The sequence below is a fragment of the Anopheles merus genome, chromosome 2R (assembly GCF_017562075.2).
Source record: "Anopheles merus strain MAF chromosome 2R, AmerM5.1, whole genome shotgun sequence".
NCBI lineage: Eukaryota > Metazoa > Arthropoda > Insecta > Diptera > Culicidae > Anopheles > Anopheles merus.
Window position 1 is genome coordinate 4817896 of NC_054082.1, and position 18197 is coordinate 4836092.

The following is an 18197-nucleotide window of genomic DNA, read 5'->3' on the forward strand; positions in this document are numbered from 1 at the left end:
CGCAATGACAGCTGTTGGTTGATTGTTGATGATGAACACGCAGTCGTGTGAAGTAAACGGAGCGAAGCTGTTAGTACGACAGGAGTTCGATAGAAAGTCGATAGAAAATGGTGTAGATACAGAGACGTTTCACTTAGTTTTACCAAAGACTAATGGTGTATGTACATGGGTGTGAATGTGTTTGTGTATGGTGAATTACAACGATGAGCGCGTATACATTTGGGTGCAAAATCGGTCGTGTGTACAAGAGAAGAGTGTTAATGCCGTTCTCCCGGGAACGCGCACTCCGAGCTTATGCGGTTACGGGGTTTCGTTTAGCGAATTGCGTCGATACGGAGTAACAATTGAGCCTTTCATGTGTAATACAACGATAACGGTGGCAGCAGCACGGTGCAATTTTCGAAGCAAGCTTATCCGCCTTCTCTTGGCCGTGAAAGCGTTCGAATGTAACAGATCCCGGCACTGTATGGCTCTGTGGGTGTGTGGGTGTGAGTGTAGAAAGTGCTGAAGGGAACGGGGGAATACGGTATGCATCAAGGTGAGTCCGTATTGGCAAATTGGTGCATACAACAGCATAATCCGTGAACAAGATAATATACAAAATGTAATGCAAACTATTGCGAGAACTGGTAAGGGGCTACAGTGAAACACGCTAGTCAAAATTGGCAAAGCATAGCAAGCGCTGCTAGAAGAAACCCCGCGGCAGAAGCGCCAGACCGAGGAGGAGGAGGACCTACGAAAGGAAGAACAAAAAATGGTGATAAGCTAGCTCATAAACGGTACGCAACTAACGCAAAGCATAACCTCGCTTCAATAATTGCTTGTGTTTTAGGCCTTTTCAGGTGGACTACAGACGGCAAACGGGATCTTCTAGGCGCATGCTCTCGGCTAAGTGACGGTGCAATCAACTTGCAGTAAGTACCCCGCCCGTGCGCCCGAGGTGCGGCTCGGTTACCGCTTCACACGGTCGACGATGGGCAACGGTGCCGGTAATCCACCGACGCAGCACACCATCCCCGAGATGCAATCCCCGACTATTTGCGTCCCGTGGGAAGCGGTTCCATTAGCGTTTATTGAGAATGCTTTTAAACTTTCAAGTTTCCTGTGAATGGGCACCCGAAGCCGTGCCCTTGGGGGGTAGTAGTTGCCCCGTACGTGCCCGATGGCAAGGGCCGTTCTTAATTTGGCTTGAAAACGCGGTGAACTTTCCGCAACTACGCCCGGGGTCGAGGGGTGTATGGTGAGCGTTCTGGGGCATTTTTTCTGCTATTCTGCTTCTGCTCCTCGCTCCGTCCGTCTAACGGAAAGGGCAACAGCAACCCGATTGTGTGTCCCGACCGTGTCGAAGGGGTTTTCACTGATGGTGATGTGTGCTCGGGGGAAATCTAGAACGAGCCCTGCGTTTCGTGTGGTAGATTTTGGTTCTGGCACTTTCATGGCCCTTTTGCGGTGTGTATGCTTTAGTTGGTGCTTTTATCCGGCTGAAAAGGGGATGTTTTAATTGGACTCTGGATTTTTTCCACCCCTGCCTCCTCCCCTTTCCCGAAACCATAAACCTATTTTGAATGAAACCGGATAAAATGGAAGGCTGTTGAGTGCTGCCCTGGTAGCGATGGATATGGTCGTAAAAATATCCTTAACAAACCAAACTTTGCCCACCGAGGGGATGGCTCTAGAACCGTTCGCCCAATGGCATTATACACATACACACAAGCACACACACAAGCACACAGCACACTGTTCCTTTTGACTCGGTATCGATCTCATCGGCACTGAGCTGTTGCTTAAACGCGACATGCTTCTTTCATCAAACAAATAATTGACGAGCGTTCTCTGGCTGGCGTTCTGGTGACAGCAGCGGTTCGCCGAGACGCGCAGACACGGTGCCAGGATTCAATGAGAAACCGGAAGGTATCGGTCCACTCAAGTGTTTGTGTGTGTGTGTATGTGCTCTTGGGGTAAGAGCAAAGCTCCTAGCAGAAGCAATTACTTGCCAGCAAATGCGTGCTCGGACAAGGCTCGAGTCGATTATTGTGTTATTTTTATCGTCCTTGTCCTGCTGCTGCCCCCGAGGGCACGCTTTTCGGAGCCGGGATTATTTTGCCATATTGTCCGGGTGACAAGGGGAACCGTCCTCGGAAATAATTTGGCAATGTCGGGAAATTGGACACGACGATGCCGCCTCCGTTCTTCGGCAGATGGCGACGAGCAACGGGAGGATTGCCGGAAGCTGCCGAAATTTATCCTCTCCTTCGAGTGGCCTCGATGGCAAGAGCACGAGAAATGTAGCAATTTCAACGATGTAATTGATATGGTGTTGTTCCGAGCGTAAGTGTACCGGTGATGTGCGTTGTTGTTTCATTATTTCTTCGCACGAGAGCGCTTGGTACCGGGGCGTGCTGTTGTACATTTTAGTGCACTGTGGTCGACGTAATGGGGTAGGTTTTTTCTCACCCTGAGGGGCAATTCTCGTACCATTCCTTCAAAAGGTTGGATGTAGGTTGCTGCAATCGCTCCAACCCGTACGATCGTGGCAACACCGAGGGAACGATTTTCTTTAATATTGATCAACATGTCACTCTCAGATTGAGATGCAAACTTAACACACGTACCGGCCCGGTGCTGGAGCAATGCTGAACATTGTGGTTGTTGTGTGTGTGTGTGTGTGTGTTTTGTTGTTCCACCTCCCCTCTACCAGTAAGTAGTGCAAATAGTTTTGGCAACTAGAAAACCGGGTTTATGTGTGTGTTTCGCCGTTCTGTTTGCCGCTTGCTCCAGCTCGCTCGCTAGTATCGTATCCCTTTTTGTCATCGGAAACAGTACCACTGAGGCATCCCCAAATGGGGCGTCCCCACATGCACCATCACGTTTCGGAAGAATTTCAAGTACGTGCCGGTGCATTACCGGACGGATTTGGCCAAAGAACATGTCCTTTTTCTACGCTACCATTTGCACTTCATCTCCGATCCCGACAGCTTGCGTCCCGGTACCTAATGCGAAGGAAAAGGCGATGCTGGAACGCCCCCCGTACCATATGGCCGGACGGTTTGATATGCTGCCTGGCTGGCTGCGGCCAAAAAGTGAAAATTTCTTGTTTGAACCAATATCAACGATGACTACGGTCTACCGTTGCTACAGCACTGCGGGGAAGACTTCTAGGGCTCAGGTTCGTTCAGGCTTCTTTTGCGCCGAGCATGGTTCTCGACTCAGCATGAATCTCGAGGGATCAAAACAGCCCCCACTCCCCTCTTGTCCGACGTGCCGGCTGTCGCCCGTTTTCCCGTGCCGGGGTTTTTTTGGAGTTGTTAATGGAGAGCTTTGGCCGTTTCGGAACACCCTCCGAAATGCTAGCAAACAAAAGTGGTACCGAATCCATTTTCGGCAGCTGACGACAAAATGCAAAAGCTCGTTTCGTTGTCGTCGGTCGGGCGCTGTGCTGTTCTGTTCGCTCGGTCGCTCGTTCCGCCTTGGGTGAGTGCGCAAGCAGGACGCGGACTAAAGCCATTCTGCCGCCGCGCGAGCATGGTGTGTGAAAGTTTTTCCCCGTTCGGTCCGGTGTACCGCCGCCCGCCTTCCATTAGTGGTTTTTTAAGGATGCGCATTTTAGATCGTACGTCTTTCGCCGTTACGAATCGAATGCTTGGAAGGAAGAACAGGCAATTAAGAGACATTTGGTGCGCATGTTAGCAGCTGAGAGCAGCGGTACCGCGTTCGAACGATCGCGCAAGTTTTCGGTCCGCGCACGGGAAGGGCGGTGATGTGGGGAAAGTTTTCTTGCACTGTCACTTGCCAACCAGCGCTGGTAAAGCTAAACACAATCGATTACGGCCCGTGGCCATCATTTTCATTCTAGCTACTAGCAGTTTTGTAAATAACGACAATGAAATAATTTCTTTTAGCTTACTCTCACGGCGCACGGCGTCGCGGTGGAAATGGTTGAACGGATACGGCCCCCGGGAAGAGGGGCGAGTTGCTGCTACCGGGAGAAAGGGAAGCTGGATCTAGCTATGGGATGCTATGATGCTACGGAACGCAAGCGGAAACAAGTGAGCAAAAGTGAGCAAAAAGTTAAGAACCACGGATGCAGCGAACCGGTAAAATGGTAAAAAAGGGAACTTCTTAGCCCGAGTGCAAATGGGAGCGGCGGCCGCGATGGTGGCTGCTCGAGTTGACTGCTCGGCTCGGCGGTCGTGGGCACATGCATGCAGCAAAACTCCCCGAACCCGCGGAGAAAGGAAAAACGTGTAATGAATAAGCGATGAAACAGAGCAAACCAACCATGGAAGCGTATTATCAGCTTAGCGCATTAGCGCTAGAACGGTTTGCCCGAGAGAGGTTTGCTGAAGGAAAAAAAAGTGAAGCTAATTTAATCACCGATGGTTTGCTGTTATTTTTTTTGTGTTGTGTTTTGTTCATTCCTTCCCGCCACGTGCAAAAATGCTGCGGAATTACGATGGGATGAAGTTTTTGTATTGTTTTACGTTCGCAGCTGAAGTGACGATCCGACGTCTTGACGTCAGCATCAAGTCGTCGGGCGCGTGATGTTGGCGAATAATTGAGTGAGCTTTTTGTAAACGGATTGGAAAACAATTTCGAACACGACACAAGCGCGCATATAGCTTAAGCTAGAATTATAAAACAGAGCGGTGGAATTTTGGAAGGACGCGTTGAAGTGACTGGTGAAACGGAGGCACGGCGTTGAATGGTGTAGCGCATCAAATGCATCGCTTTTTAGATGATGTTAATCAAATTCAAACACTACTAGTGAAGTATTCAACAAAGTCTAATGCAATCCTAGAAGATACGCAAGAGAGAGATAGAACAAAAAAGGGAAACATACCTTTCGCTAGCGTTTAAAGTACAATCTGGAAGAACGTACACTTATAATGACAAAAAGACGCAAGAAAAATGGAAACAAGTAAAATGCCGACGTGATGTTAAAAACTACTTAAAATTGAAGGTAAAAAAAAGTTCATCCTACGCTAGCAGCAACAGAAGCGGTGAGACAAGGAAATGGAAATCTTGAGCAAGTAAAATCGAGCAAGAATCAATCAACAACCCTGTTGCAGAAGGACCTACTATAACAAACTTAATAGCTAGAAGGTTGAGCCTGGGCAAGACTTTGCAATGACTGGAGTAGACTCCGTTGACAGCAACAGCTGCTGGGGAAGAGGATATTTTAAAAATAAATTTCCTTTAAAATCGCACCAAGAGGGTTAGCATGAAAAGGGAATGGAAATGTCCATGTCGTGGTAGTGTCAGTCAGTGCAGTCACCACGACGCTGCATTTGCAATTGCACATTCTTTAAGGGGGAAGGGGTGGCCATGGGCCTTGTGCTTGCATTTTTGTTGTGTGGTTGATTCTTGCAAATGGCTCCGTTGCTCGCTCGTCACCCTACTCGCTATTGCAAAGTTAAATTACGAACGCACACCGAGATAGAGAGAGGGAGTGAGAGCTACGAAGAAAAAAAGCACAACTTTAACGAGAGAAATGGGAGAAAACGAAGGGCGGGTAAAAAACACGATTGAAATTGAAATGTAAATGGTTTTGCTGGAAAGTTGTTAAACAAAATGCACAAGCAACCAGTATTACAAGAGTACAGGAATGTGTGCGAGCGAGCGTTTTCCGAATGGAAAAATAGCGTGCCGCCGAAACGTTAGCGCAAGCGAAATGGTGAAGGTGAGAAAGGGAGCGCTAGACGACGTAGGCAACGTAACGTGTACAATAAATTCACTACACCGAAACTTGTTCTGGAGCTGGCCTGGCACGAGTGGGTGGGTGGAAGAGCAAAAAAAAAAGAAGAAGAATAAGCTAAATTGTGATAAGTATGACTGAACACCATGGTCAAGTGTTTTATTTTATTCGCATTTTTTGTTGGTCTCACATTCCCGTTTCCTTCCTACTTGCAGACGCGGAACCGGCCCGATCCTTCCCGAACCTGCCCCGGGTGCTGAAGGCAGGTGTGCTGGCGTCTAATTGGCTTTTCCGTTTACCGTTTGCCAGGGTAAAAAAGTGGCAGTACTGTTGCTGCTGCTGCTGCTGCTGCTGCTGCTGCTGATGGTGCTACCACCACCGTGGGCGCAGCGGCATTTTGTTGTACCGGCGCACACGGAACATAAGGCGGTCCCCCGCGTGCATCGGCAGTAATCCAGTTGGTAAACTTTTTCATCGTTTTGAAATGGGCAAATTATGAAACTCGGGAAATGAGAAACGAGACAACAAAAACTCGTTTCACCCGTCCCGGGGAAGTGTATGGAGGTGCGCCGGGAAGGGCGGGATCTGCTACAAGCTGTTGCTGCACGGTTTACGATTCATGATTCGTGCGCAAAGGGCAGCATGGTTAGTATTTTTAATGAAAATGGGACAAAACAAGATGTTCGGTGGACTTGGGGGGACAGCAAACGAAAGGACGGAAGCGCGACAGCCGTAAACAGTTTTCTTAGCTTTCGCTAGACCTCCAAAAGGTTTGTGTGCGCGCGTGAAGCGTTGCGGGAGAAGGGGTTTGCAGTCCAGAGAGGTTGCATAAGCGCACGGGACCAACATGTGTTTGCGTGATTTGTTTATTTGTTCTCAGGATTTGCACTTCGCTCACAGCCCAGGACGGTGCGGGAAAGGTGCACCGCCGGGTGTGTTAGTGTGACGGCTTAGTGCTATGGTGCGCGCTGGTTCCTGGTGCACAACATCCTTTTCATGGTTTGGCTTGTGGATGGTGCCCGTTCCAGACCCGTTCCTAGGTCGGTGGAAGCATGGGGATAACATTTGTTTCTGGCTAACTTTTAAAACATCGTTTCGTTAGTGTTAGCGTTTGACTTGGTTCTGAAGCACAGGTGTGTGCGGGAAGAAAAATGTGATTCCACCAGCAGCAGGGTTTGGAACATGTTTGTAAAGTTGTGCTGATGTGATGCATTTTTCTTGCAGTAAAAAGCACATCAGCATCCAGTTACGGAACACATCCATTTTTCTTTTCGGTTGATTTGTGCAACAACATTCAGGTTGGTTGGGTTGCATATTTCATGGAACCGTTTGCGTCATGGTGAAAGCTTTGCATTTGCACCAAGTTGCCGTTTGTGTTCAAATCGTCATTTTTTTTGGGGATGTTTGGATGGAACAACTCTTATCACGATTACATCCCACATGCTATAATCATTTAATATTCCATGTTGGTTTAATTTCTAATTCATCTTTTGTTTTAGGATGCTTCACCATCGCTCCCGTTGCTGTAAAATGTGTTTTCCGATGTGGAATTAAAGTCAGTTCGAGACGGCAAAGATGAAATGGAAGATGAAATTTAATTTATGGCTTCAGTTGTCGGTCTGTTGGGTCTGCTCCTGCTCCCTGCTCGAAAAAAAGCTCATTTTCGAGAACGGAACCCACTGTCACGGTCAACCATCGGTTGGTGGCCACACATGAAAGCAACCCATGTGGGTGTGTGTCTGTGTGGGGGCTATGACAACTGGCCTGTCATCGGAGCGGAAGGCAAATGTTTCATTAAAACTCATCGTCAGCGTGCCGCACAGATGTACAAGAGGTGAAAGAGAAAGGTCGTGGGTGCATGTGTCTGCCCCTGGTGCTTCTGGTGGTGGTGATACTGCTACTGCTGCTGCTGCTGCTGACGGCGATGATGATCGTAATAAGTGGAGCATTATTTTGCGGTTCTACCATACTGCCCAAAAGCTGTCTGAGGTTTTTTTTATTTTTTTTTTCTTGCCGCCTGTTGGGTTGGAAGCGGTTGAAAGGTGGACGAGATGTGGGTGAACCGCCCACAATCAAGCAAACCAAAATGAAGCACCCAATTTGGAGGGGTAGTCCTTTTATCCGGGATGAAGAGAACCTGGGGCTCAGGGTACGGCGGGAGGGATAGGGAGACACGGATGTTTAATATGCAAGCACTTTTCTTTTGGCACCGGCACCGGCACTGGCAGAGCCCGCTTCGCATCTCGCGTACTGTGGGTAGGTGGCAATGAGCGAGGAAAATAATAATAGCGAGAAAGAAAGAGAAGAGAGAGTGGGTGAGAGTCTCTTTTTACCGTATACCCATGGGAGGCTGTGGCCTGTGGATTAAGGAAGCGCATCGTATGGTTTGCGTATTCGAGCGGGAGCAAAACGGGGCGGGCAGCTACCCGGTGGAGACGGCCGGGCGTGAGGACCTTATTTATTTATAGGATTCGACTGCAGTAGCAGTAGTCGAAATTTTGTACCGGCCGCAGCAATTTGAGGCACATCGAGCTCGAAATGAAATGAATAAATGAACGCCAGAGGGTGCTGGCCCCGTCCGGGGATATTTTTTTTTTTTGAAACAGGAGATTGCATTCTGTGGTTACGGAGTTCGGACCTCCACCAAATGTCGGGCGGGTCGGGGAGCATTTTAAAGGTTGGCAAACACCTGCAGAAGCACTAGAAGCTTGACAGCGGAGGGTGGCACAAATGAGAAAACAGCACGGTGAGCTAATCCGGCTGAGTGTTTCCCCCATGGGGCGAAGGGTGCTCGCGGGGCTAAAGATGATGAAGCCGCTGCTGGTGTCATAAGCCCGGGGTTCAAGGTGTGTGCTTTTAATAACACTGGGTCTTTAATCGATGCAGCAAAAATCCCCACGGGTGGGGAGGAAGGGGAACCTTGTCGGGGGTAACACAACACACAAGAGCCACTGAACCGTGGGTGAGATTTTCCGTATTGCGGATTTTATTACTTTTTTTTGTCTGTCCCGTCGGCTGCCATCGTCATCGTTGTCTTTGTTGTTATTATTACTGTGTTTTCTTGTTTTTTTTTTGGACGATGAGGGTGTGTGGAGGTGATTTTGATCCGTATACACTTTTTGACCATGATGTTGCAGACATACGTACGCGCACCAGCAGCCTGCGTATGATATGCGTGTGCTTTTGGCGGGGTATGGCGTCGATGAAAGCTCTGAACACGTCAGTCAGGGCTTAAAATGGTTTTGATTGCTCACAATGTTTTTGCGTTTGTTGACTTTCATTAAACATGGGCCGCAATGGCCGGTTCGGATTTACGGATGGTGCCGCAAGCCGCGTGAAAGTAATGTTGGGCTTTCCAAATTCAAACAGTGAGCTATCAAGGCCAACGCTGAACGATGTGTGATGGAAAACAGCGAAATGAACGCTTTGGAACGCGAATTAGAGTGACATGATGGGGGAAACAATACACACTACTGGCTTGGCTATGGCTATGGCTAGTCAAAACATCGCATCGCAAAACCTGCGCAAGGCAGCATATCAAGCATGAGCAGTAAAGTCAAATCAAACAGCAAGACCAAAACAAAACAAACTAGGTAAAATTCGGTAACGTTTTCATATTGTGAAATGGAAATGTTTTTTGAAAAAGAATTAATTAAAAAGAGTAGTATGCAAGCAAAACAAACGCTAGATAAACTTGAGGCAGAAAGCAGCCATCATTCAAGGCGATGATGTCGCAAAGGAGATAGGCGAATCATGTTCTGGAGGGAATGCGATCGAGACATTGAGTCGATGCATCGAGAATTGATGTCCGAACCGTCGTGGCAATCGTATTTGAGGCTAGCCAGAAGGCGACCATAAGAAATCACTTGTTTTTGGAGCATGTTTTGCAGAATAAAAATACTTCATTGCCATTCCGAGATCGGGACGAGGAGCATATATTAAGCGAACGCGTGTCTAGGACGTGTACTAAAACGTACCGGTTACTAGCAGTACGCCAATGGGGGGAGGGAAAAATGCTTTCAAAAAAAGAACAAACAACCAAGATAATTCCAAAATTCACGCCTAAGCCATTCCTAGTTCAACGCAATGTGTTGACTGTTAGTAGTAAAACTAATTTTCAAATTTTATGAGATGAAATCATTGAGCAAACAGGAGAAAGTACACTACGAAAGTAAGCGAATGCCACAAAAACACACAAAAAAACCCGGGTGGCGTTTTTGGAACCAACCAAAGTGGCTCTACGGTGCGCAACTGGCATCTTGCATAACATGACTCGACGATCTAAGAGGCACTTCTTTCTTTGATGCTTGATTCAAATTGCATAAAAAACAATGCTTTCATTCACTTCTTGGTGGTGGCCACGGTTTCCAATTCAACTATCCTCCCAGAACGATCGCGAGTCACGTAATGGCGCCATATGGCACAGAAGCACACAACAAAAACTGGAGCACTATTAGTAACGCAATAAAACCGTGTGAAAGAGTCACAAAAACGAAACAAAAAAAAACCAACATAAAAATGAACCAATCACACACACACTCTCTACGCGCAGGCGAGCAAACAGGACGGATTGAATGGAAATGCAGCAATGAACAAGTTCTAGAGAGAATGCACGCTGGTTAAGATATAAAAAAGAAGAACTCATCCAGCCTCGGGAAGGTTGGCTACTAATTCTACCAGATAAAGGTAACGTGTGTTTATTTTTTTTATTGCGGTGATGTTTTTTTTTTTTGAAGCGAAACGGGGACCAAAACTATTAAAGAACGCTTGGAGAGTAAATCCGGGTTTTGTTTGTTCGGTTTTGCTCTAAATGATGGGGTGTGGTGTGGTGGGGCGGATAGTATGCAGAGTCAGGGGGAGAGAGAGAGAGTGAGAGAGAGGGGGTGATTTGTCGTTGCTGATCGGTGGAGATCTGTTTGGCTGAGAGGCTCAGATGATGGCAGAAGACAAACGGAAACTTACCATCTTAATGTCACTGATGGTCATAATGCTTCGAACGAACAGATTGATACGAACGATCGCCGGACCATCTGGCGTTGGTGGGTTGGTGGTGGTGGTGGTGGTGGTAGTGGTAGATTTGTGGTGAGAATTCGAGAACGTGGGGAATTTCGTTTATTGCATTTCGGGCGGGGGCGATAGATAGTGGGGTGGGGTTCATTCAGTGTTATGATAAATGGAATGTGTGATCGTAATTTGTAGAAACGAGTTCGTTCCCGAGAAAAGGTGGCGTGTTTGGCCGTTCGTTGGTGGTTGTGTGGTTTTTGCCATGTTCGGTGTATTATTTTTTTTGAGAAAGTTGCCACATTTCGAAGGGTCGGTTCGGTTAGTTCGGTTGCAACGAAGAACAAGTATGACCAGTTCGACCGTAACGCGTACATTTTGTGTTATTTTTTCGGTTTTTGGGTCAGGATTTGTTTTGCATTTTGCGTTCGCGCGCCGTTCGGGAAAAGAGAGAAAATTGAAAGAGAAAAATGGTCAAAATACTGTGATACGTTGGAGGGGTTTGGTTTTGTTTTTGGGTATTGTTTTGCTGCTGCGAAGGGAAATTGTAAATTAGCTCGCACGCTGAAAGTTGTGTGTGTGTGAAGATGCTGTAGATGTTGCTGCTTAACGAAGTGTGGTGAAATTGTTGAACTGTCCAGGATGAGCATATTGAAGTGACGTTCAGGTGGACGGGTATTTGATTTGTTCAGCTTTAAACGGAGTTTAAGTAATCGATTTATGTCCAGTTACCGACATAAACATAATTATTCCCCTGTTTTTGTCGACAAAAATGTGAAATACGTGTAACCAAAAGAATGAAACAGTTACCAATAACAACTGTTTGAAGATGAAACGTTGGTGTAAAACAATTAGTTTGTTATGTCAGTGATTCGGATAATGTGCAACCTTAGACATAAAAAAACAAGCGCCATGTATACAGCGTTTGGTGCGTTTGAGTGTAATCGTCTTATCGAGTGACAGATGTCAAATTTGCTGCATTAGTGAAACGTCTTGCGTCTTACGTTGATGTGTTTAGTAGTTTGCACAACTAACTACCCATGTTCGTGTGTGTGTGTTAATATGTTACAGAAGTGTCTGTGTATCGTCTATTTACAGACAGACAGACATGAGTGTGTGTGTGTGCGTGTTCAAGTCGGTTGACGCAGTTGTCGGTGTTTTCGTTGTTGCTGGTAGTGCGCGGTAGTGTTGAATATTGGTTGCTTGGTGTGAGAACAAACTAAGGTACAGAGCGTTGTGAAGTACAACACACAACCAACACATGTAAAAACGAACGGGAAGCTTATTTACATCGCAAGCGAAAGCTTGAGCTAATTGTACAACTCAACTCCACGGGCGAACGGGAGTATGTATCGCCGTGCCGACGATACGATGATGCTGGCCGGACGCCACTTGGAGCAGATTAGCCGAAACGAAGAGGTAAGTGTGGAACGCAACGGTTTGTTCAGTGCCAGAATTACGCGCTGTGGTATGTACAAGTCTTAGGATGCATGTGTTGTTACATCTTTAAACACCGTTTTCGTTGCCATTATCTTTTCCCTTGGACTCTTTCCACATTTGTATCTTCCGTCCGGGGTGCACTGTCGGGGTGCACGTATGTTCTACCACAAGCTTCCCATGGATATTTTATGTTCGTTTCGGCATTAAACTAAACTCATACTCAAGCTTAGACACACACACTACACCGCAGACCCCAAAGCTTGATGCTTGATTTTACGACGCTCGTAGTAAAAACTATCCAATTGGGCACCGAACGTTCCCTTGTCCGTAGCCCCGCGGGGTAGGTTGATACCAACACACAGGCATACACACTCGGTGCACTGAGGATCTGCACGGAAGAGCCGGGGAGAAAGTTTTACGAGCACCGGGGCACATAAGTGGTGCGCACATATTGCCGGCGATTTGTATTCCCGGTGCTTGATGGGGAGCGATTTAAGTCAAATGTTTGTCTGAGAGTGCAATAATATCATCGTTTATGGCCTGTGTGTGTGTGTGCGCGGGACAAAACCCCGCGTCATGTGTGTGTGTTGACGGACCGTTTAAAGATTAATGCTCAAGCCATCTATGTCGATTACGGTAGCTGAATGGTCGCTATATAAAGAACGACCACACAGCCGTTTTAAGAATGCTCTTTGGGGAGGAGAAAATTTCCAATAGCACGAACTTTTTGGAGCGTGGTAGGAGCTTTCCCTCCAAAAACTGACGTCTTGAGTTTTGCAGCCAAGCTTAGCAAGAGGGTGCCCTCTTGCTGCCCCCATTCATCCCATCCCGGGAAGGCAAACAACGGCCAAAAAGTAAACAACAGCTACCGTCGGATGCCCTTGCTTGGTGTGGTAGCTTTTCAGCAGCTCTATCCAACGATGGCGGCCCGAAATTTGGTTCACAACATTTTTGCACAACCTTCAATCATTACACAAAAGGTCCAAAGTTGCTCCCTTCGTAGCACGTTCGCTGTGGCTTGTTTCGATTTCGGTGCCGGGGTCAATCTTTCAGAAAAATGGCCAACGGCAAACACAATGGGGGGGGGCTGTGCGCGCAGACAATTTGCTTAACTCACTAATAGGTCGAACAAACTTTTACTTTCGTAGCGTAAGTACGGAAAGCTCTTTATGGTACGGGGGAAAAGGGAGGGGTGACAGAGGGGCCGAAGAGTTGTTTGCAAGTCCACCCCTTGTTCTGACCCCAGAAACAGGCACACACACACACACACACACACATAGAGACTTGGCATCAATTTAAGACAGCAAAACTTGAAGTATCTTTGAGGAGTGTTCGCTAATGCCTTCGCTTCGTGCGGGTCCGCGCTGATGGTGTTTGTTGTATTTGCTTCTTTATGCTTCTCCCACTTTCCACTGCCAGTTGTTAGGGATAATGGTACGGAGGGGATAGGCGAAAAGATTTTCTCTTTGTTAAAAGGCATACATACGGAGTAGCGAACAAAACAAAAACGAAGCAAAAAGCAAGCAAATCAACCACCAAACAAGGGACGAGGAAAATGCCCCGACAGCGCCGAACAAAACACTAACGGGCTTGGTTGGTGTTCCCGAAAATGGCCCTAGCAGTAGTGCTGCACAATCCTCGAAATGGGTCAAGATGGCAGAAGAGCACGCTACAGCCACTGCTAAACCTTCTTCCTTCTGCTGTAGCTCTATGTGTGTGTGTGTACAAGAACATCATCCCCAGCTTGAGAGTAGTGTGCCCCCTCGATGAGCTTAGGTAAATTATGGTTTGGCTCAATGTTAGTCCTCCATCGCCTGTGCTGCGTTCGCGTGGCTCCATTGATCTTGTTACGAGCGAGCGGTCCCGGCGATAATCCTCCCAACGCCAGACACGGTTGATGGATTCGGGGAAAGTTTTCCATTTCAAGCTTCAGCGACGAAACCACAGAGCTATCCAGACCACCCCACAGACTCTGAAGTTGTTGGCAACTCGTTCCTTTCAACACTGCACTGCACCTTACTACGGTACCACGAAACAGGGGAGGACACGCTTCATCCTCAGCAGTTTGCCCATTCAGCCGAGCCGATTTGCTCGAGCGAAATTCAAATGGCTGATTTTACATGACCGTCCAGCGACCGATATCATCACATGGTGGTGTCGCCCCTCCGGTCAAAGGGTCCGGCTTGGACGGCCAAAAACAAAATGTCACTCGCTCCATCAGCAGCACAGGCCGGAAGCCATTTTGCAGCACGAGCACGAGCATTAGAGCAGCGGTAAGGGGGAGGGGGGGTGAAACTTCTTCACCACTGTAGGAAGGAATGTGGGAGCACCGAAAAATGTGACCAAGGAGCCCCGCGGTGTTGTGAAGTTTTTTGCCTAATTTGGCAATTTGTATGATTGAAGGACGAACGGCTGCGTGCGCTTTGCACGGAATGGCCGGGGTGGAGGATTTTGTGTGATTTGCTTTGGAAAGTGTGTGTGTGTGTGTGTGTGTGTGTGAGTGTATATTGGTAACCACGGTGAAGGCAGGGATTGGGAGCTTTTAAGACCCTTTCCCCGGTCTTTTTTTGTTGCTCCACTTTTGGGTTTCTGTTTTCACGTCCACTTTCACCGGCGGCGGGTCGAAGCGGCCAAACTAAACAGAAAAGAAATGTGTTGTTTTAGCAGGACATCTTCTCCTCATCTGGAGACTTCCCGATCACCTCAGTTTATAGAGCTGACCAGCGTGTTTGTGTCGCTTTGGAGGGCTTTTCTTCCTCTCCTTGTGTCCCACTGCCACAACACGAAGGTTCGGGCAATTTGTCCGAATATTTAGAGAACCGCGTGCTCTCTACATCCTGCTGCGCGGGCTGCTACCCTTTTTTTTTTGGTCCGTGTGGAGTGCTGTCAGTTAGTAAAATTGCTCTCCATCTTCACAGCATGGGAGGGCATGCCGTGTTTTGCAGCTGCCAGGTCGGCCGGCTTTCCTTCCCGTGGTGGTGGGGTTATGTTTTTGGCATCTCATTTGCATGCGATTAAAATGCACAGCACCGACCGCCGCCTTCCCCCGGGTGGTGCCTGGTTCCCCCCCCCAACACAATAGGCAACAGAAGAAAAAGGGGTAAGACGACGACGCGCTTTGGAAAATGGAAACTTTTCTCCCTTTTCTTTGCTTTGCTGAACTGATCTAGGAAGCTTGTGGGTGATTTGTTTTGTGAGATTTTTGGGTTTTTTTGTTGATACCAGTAGTGAATTCGGTTCGGTTCCTTTCCCTTTTTTGTGGAAAGGTTTTCCAACTGATTGGTTCGGAGTTTGGTGATTTGAAATCACAGATTCGCCCGAGAGCGAACGGCGGGGGCGGTGAACCCCCCGGCACACAATACAACCAGAATAGAAGTGGAAGAGAAAAAAAACTGTCACAACGTCCCAAAAGCAGGGATAAGGGCACAGGGATACCCAAAGCCAGTGCTCTGGAATTCGGGAAAGAATTCTTTCGGGGAAAGTAAGGGACAAAAGCAACACGCAACACAACGCAACCCTCAGTGCGAACGGTTTGGCTGGGCACAGACAAAAAAAAAACTGCCGCTCAACCTCCGTCAAAAGTTCGAAAATCTTTTGAGAGTTAGCACTGGGTTTTGTGTGATTTTATTTCCGTCTCCCCCCTGTCCCCTCGCTGTTGTTGGTTGCCGGGTCGATTCCAGTGCCAGTGTTTTCCGCGGAGAGTCACTTGTTGTTGGTGTTAAATAAAATACTCTCGGGAGGAAACAAAAGCAACAACACAGCAGCCAAAGTTCGTGGCCGAGAGCAGGGCGCGCGAGTAGACTTCACTTGACGTGCTTACTTTCGGTCGCGCGGAAAAGGGATTTACCCCATCACCCCCAAGTTTTGTAGCGATGCCGTGTTTTTTCAGTGTTCAAAAAAAAAAAAAAGAAAAGTAAGTGTGTTTTTGTTTTAATTGGGTTCGTTGGTTTTAACCGGGTGTGTTAAAATAAAAAAAAACAACGCTTCAACGCTGATTTGATATTAAATGTATAGAAAAGAAGAGTGTTTTGCTTACAATTACTGCAAAAGAAGTGTGTGAAAACGATAGTTTCAACGGAGTGTAGCAGCACACACGCCAAACTACATTGGACGATGTGTCTTATCGCGAACTGAAAACTAGATAATGCAGTACAAACGGCAATTTTTCGATACCGTTGGGTGGGATAAACAAAACAAATGATTTATAGCTTCATTTTCTGTTTCTACTCAAAAGCGAATAACTTCTGGTTACCCGGGTACTAGTATAGCGAAACGAAAGAGCGTGGACCGTTGGTCCAGAAAAAGTAGAAACAAACCAAAAAAGATACTGGAAACGATAACAAATGACAAAACAAAACCAGAAGACTATGGAAACAAAAGCTAAACTCAAGGGGGGAGGGACCAGAGACGTAAACGAAACGGTCCGGGCCGGGCAAAACCCGGAAAGCGAACACACACAAACTGGACACAAAAGGCTGGCCTTACCGGTTCCGTTGATGCCCGACGGTCGGATGCGTGCGTCGTACTTGCCGGCGCCCAGAATTTGATCTAGAATTTTCTTTTCCTTCTCGCGAAAGTTAACTTTGGCATTGTTGGCTCTGCAAGATGATGGGAAGAATGGTTTTAGCGGCAGTGCATGCATCTATTATAGTAAGGAACTATTAAAGCAAGCATTCTGCAAGCAGCGAATAGCATACTTTTAGGAGCATTTCGAGCGCAGATTACGGTCAGCTCCTAAATGTATGCAATTCCTGTGCGTCAGGATGCTCTGATGTGAGTGAGTGACGTGGCAGTGACTTTACATTTGCAGTCTTTAAAATACATTAAATTATTATAGATATAATTTAATGCTGTCGAACAGTGCCCTTCTGGGGAAGACGTTGGGAAAGTTTTGTCCTGGAAAGTCGTTAAAAATACTTACAGCGATGCACTGCACAGGCAAGCGAAGTAAAATATGGCCCAAAAGAAATGGCCCGAGGCCATTCTGGTAACGTTCGATTTCGGATCCTGCAAAAGGAAGACAAAACAGTAGGAGAAAGATGAAATTTTATGCGCTAGAGCAGCCGAAGGCGCAGTTAAATTAAAACGACAGTTTTATAAAGCGAAACGGTTGGCTCATTATTAGATCATAAGATCGTAATCGCAACCGTGGGCAAGCGGACCGCAAGGGCCTGCGTTTCACCGGTGACATTCCAACATAAGTTGACACTAACTCAGTTTTATATCAGTCACTTCCAGTCACAAACAACCCTAGGCAGCCGCGTTGGAATAGATAGGAGGAGAGGAAGTTTCGTTTGCTCCGGAGATAAAACGCTGCGATATAGCTAAACGAGCGTTTTAATGCCCTCCCTCATCCGAGCCTGTTGTGGCTGTCGGGCGACGGTTTGGCAAAACACCAACCCAGTACACCGCCAAGTTTATTACAGTCTTCCGGTAGTCGTCCCGAAAGGGGTTATAAAGCTACTGCTGCTGCTACTGCTGCTCATCGTTTTCCACCGGGTCTGTCGATGGGAAATTACAAACGATCAGCAGTAGTGGCCGGAGGGATGACTCTGCTCAACCGGTAACAAGCGCCACAAAACGGTTCCATCCGGTCGGTGAAGGTGAACTATTCGAGCCATTCGGAGCGGCACATACCGCGCCCGAAGGTGAGGCGAATGGCGTTGACAGACGGGAAAACCTTTTATTGACAGATACTTATCAGGATAAGGATGGGACGGCGACGGCGGCGGCGGCGAATGGACTTCGCTTGGAGCCATTGTGGTGTGGGCAAAAATGGTAAAGCAAAAAATTTCTCCCTGGAATGTAATACGAAGATGCTTTGGTCTTCGGTCTATTATTTTGTCCTTCCCTCTCCTCATCTCGAACGCTTCCTTGTTGCGCAACGGTGTAAGTAAAAGCCACATCAAATCTCAAAGCTTGTGCGGTTGTGCCACCACCGCCGCCACGCTCTCCTTTTCCGTGCGGCCGTGCTTGATCCCTGCGGAATGGGTTCGTTCGGGGTTTTGTTCTCAACTTCACTCGATCTATTTGGTCTTTCCACTTATCCACACTATAACCT

The 18197-nt window shown here is 47.5% G+C and overlaps 1 protein-coding gene and 1 long non-coding RNA gene across 16 annotated transcripts in view; one reads left to right on the forward strand and one right to left on the reverse strand.

Annotated features, from left to right (window-relative positions):
- The window catches only part of LOC121591178 (glutamate-gated chloride channel), an 88703-nt gene that overhangs the window by 31984 nt on the left and 38522 nt on the right, over positions 1-18197 (reverse strand). For 11 of the 15 annotated variants that reach the window (XM_041911637.1, XM_041911648.1, XM_041911642.1 and 8 more), the window contains exons 3-4: positions 17058-17143; positions 16622-16734 (exon numbers count right to left, since the gene is read on the reverse strand). In XM_041911637.1, the coding sequence (XP_041767571.1) occupies positions 16622-16734; positions 17058-17119 (175 nt within the window). In that variant the 5' untranslated portion in view covers positions 17120-17143. Of the gene's footprint in view, positions 1-10657; positions 10726-16621; positions 16735-17057; positions 17144-18197 lie in introns of all 15 variants that reach the window. The other 4 variants (XM_041911649.1, XM_041911643.1, XM_041911646.1 and 1 more) reach the window with 1 other exon arrangement.
- LOC121591187 lies at positions 53-8782 on the forward strand. Its single transcript, XR_006004520.1, has 3 exons — positions 53-757; positions 833-914; positions 7195-8782. It is a non-coding gene; the product is annotated as an uncharacterized LOC121591187 (long non-coding RNA).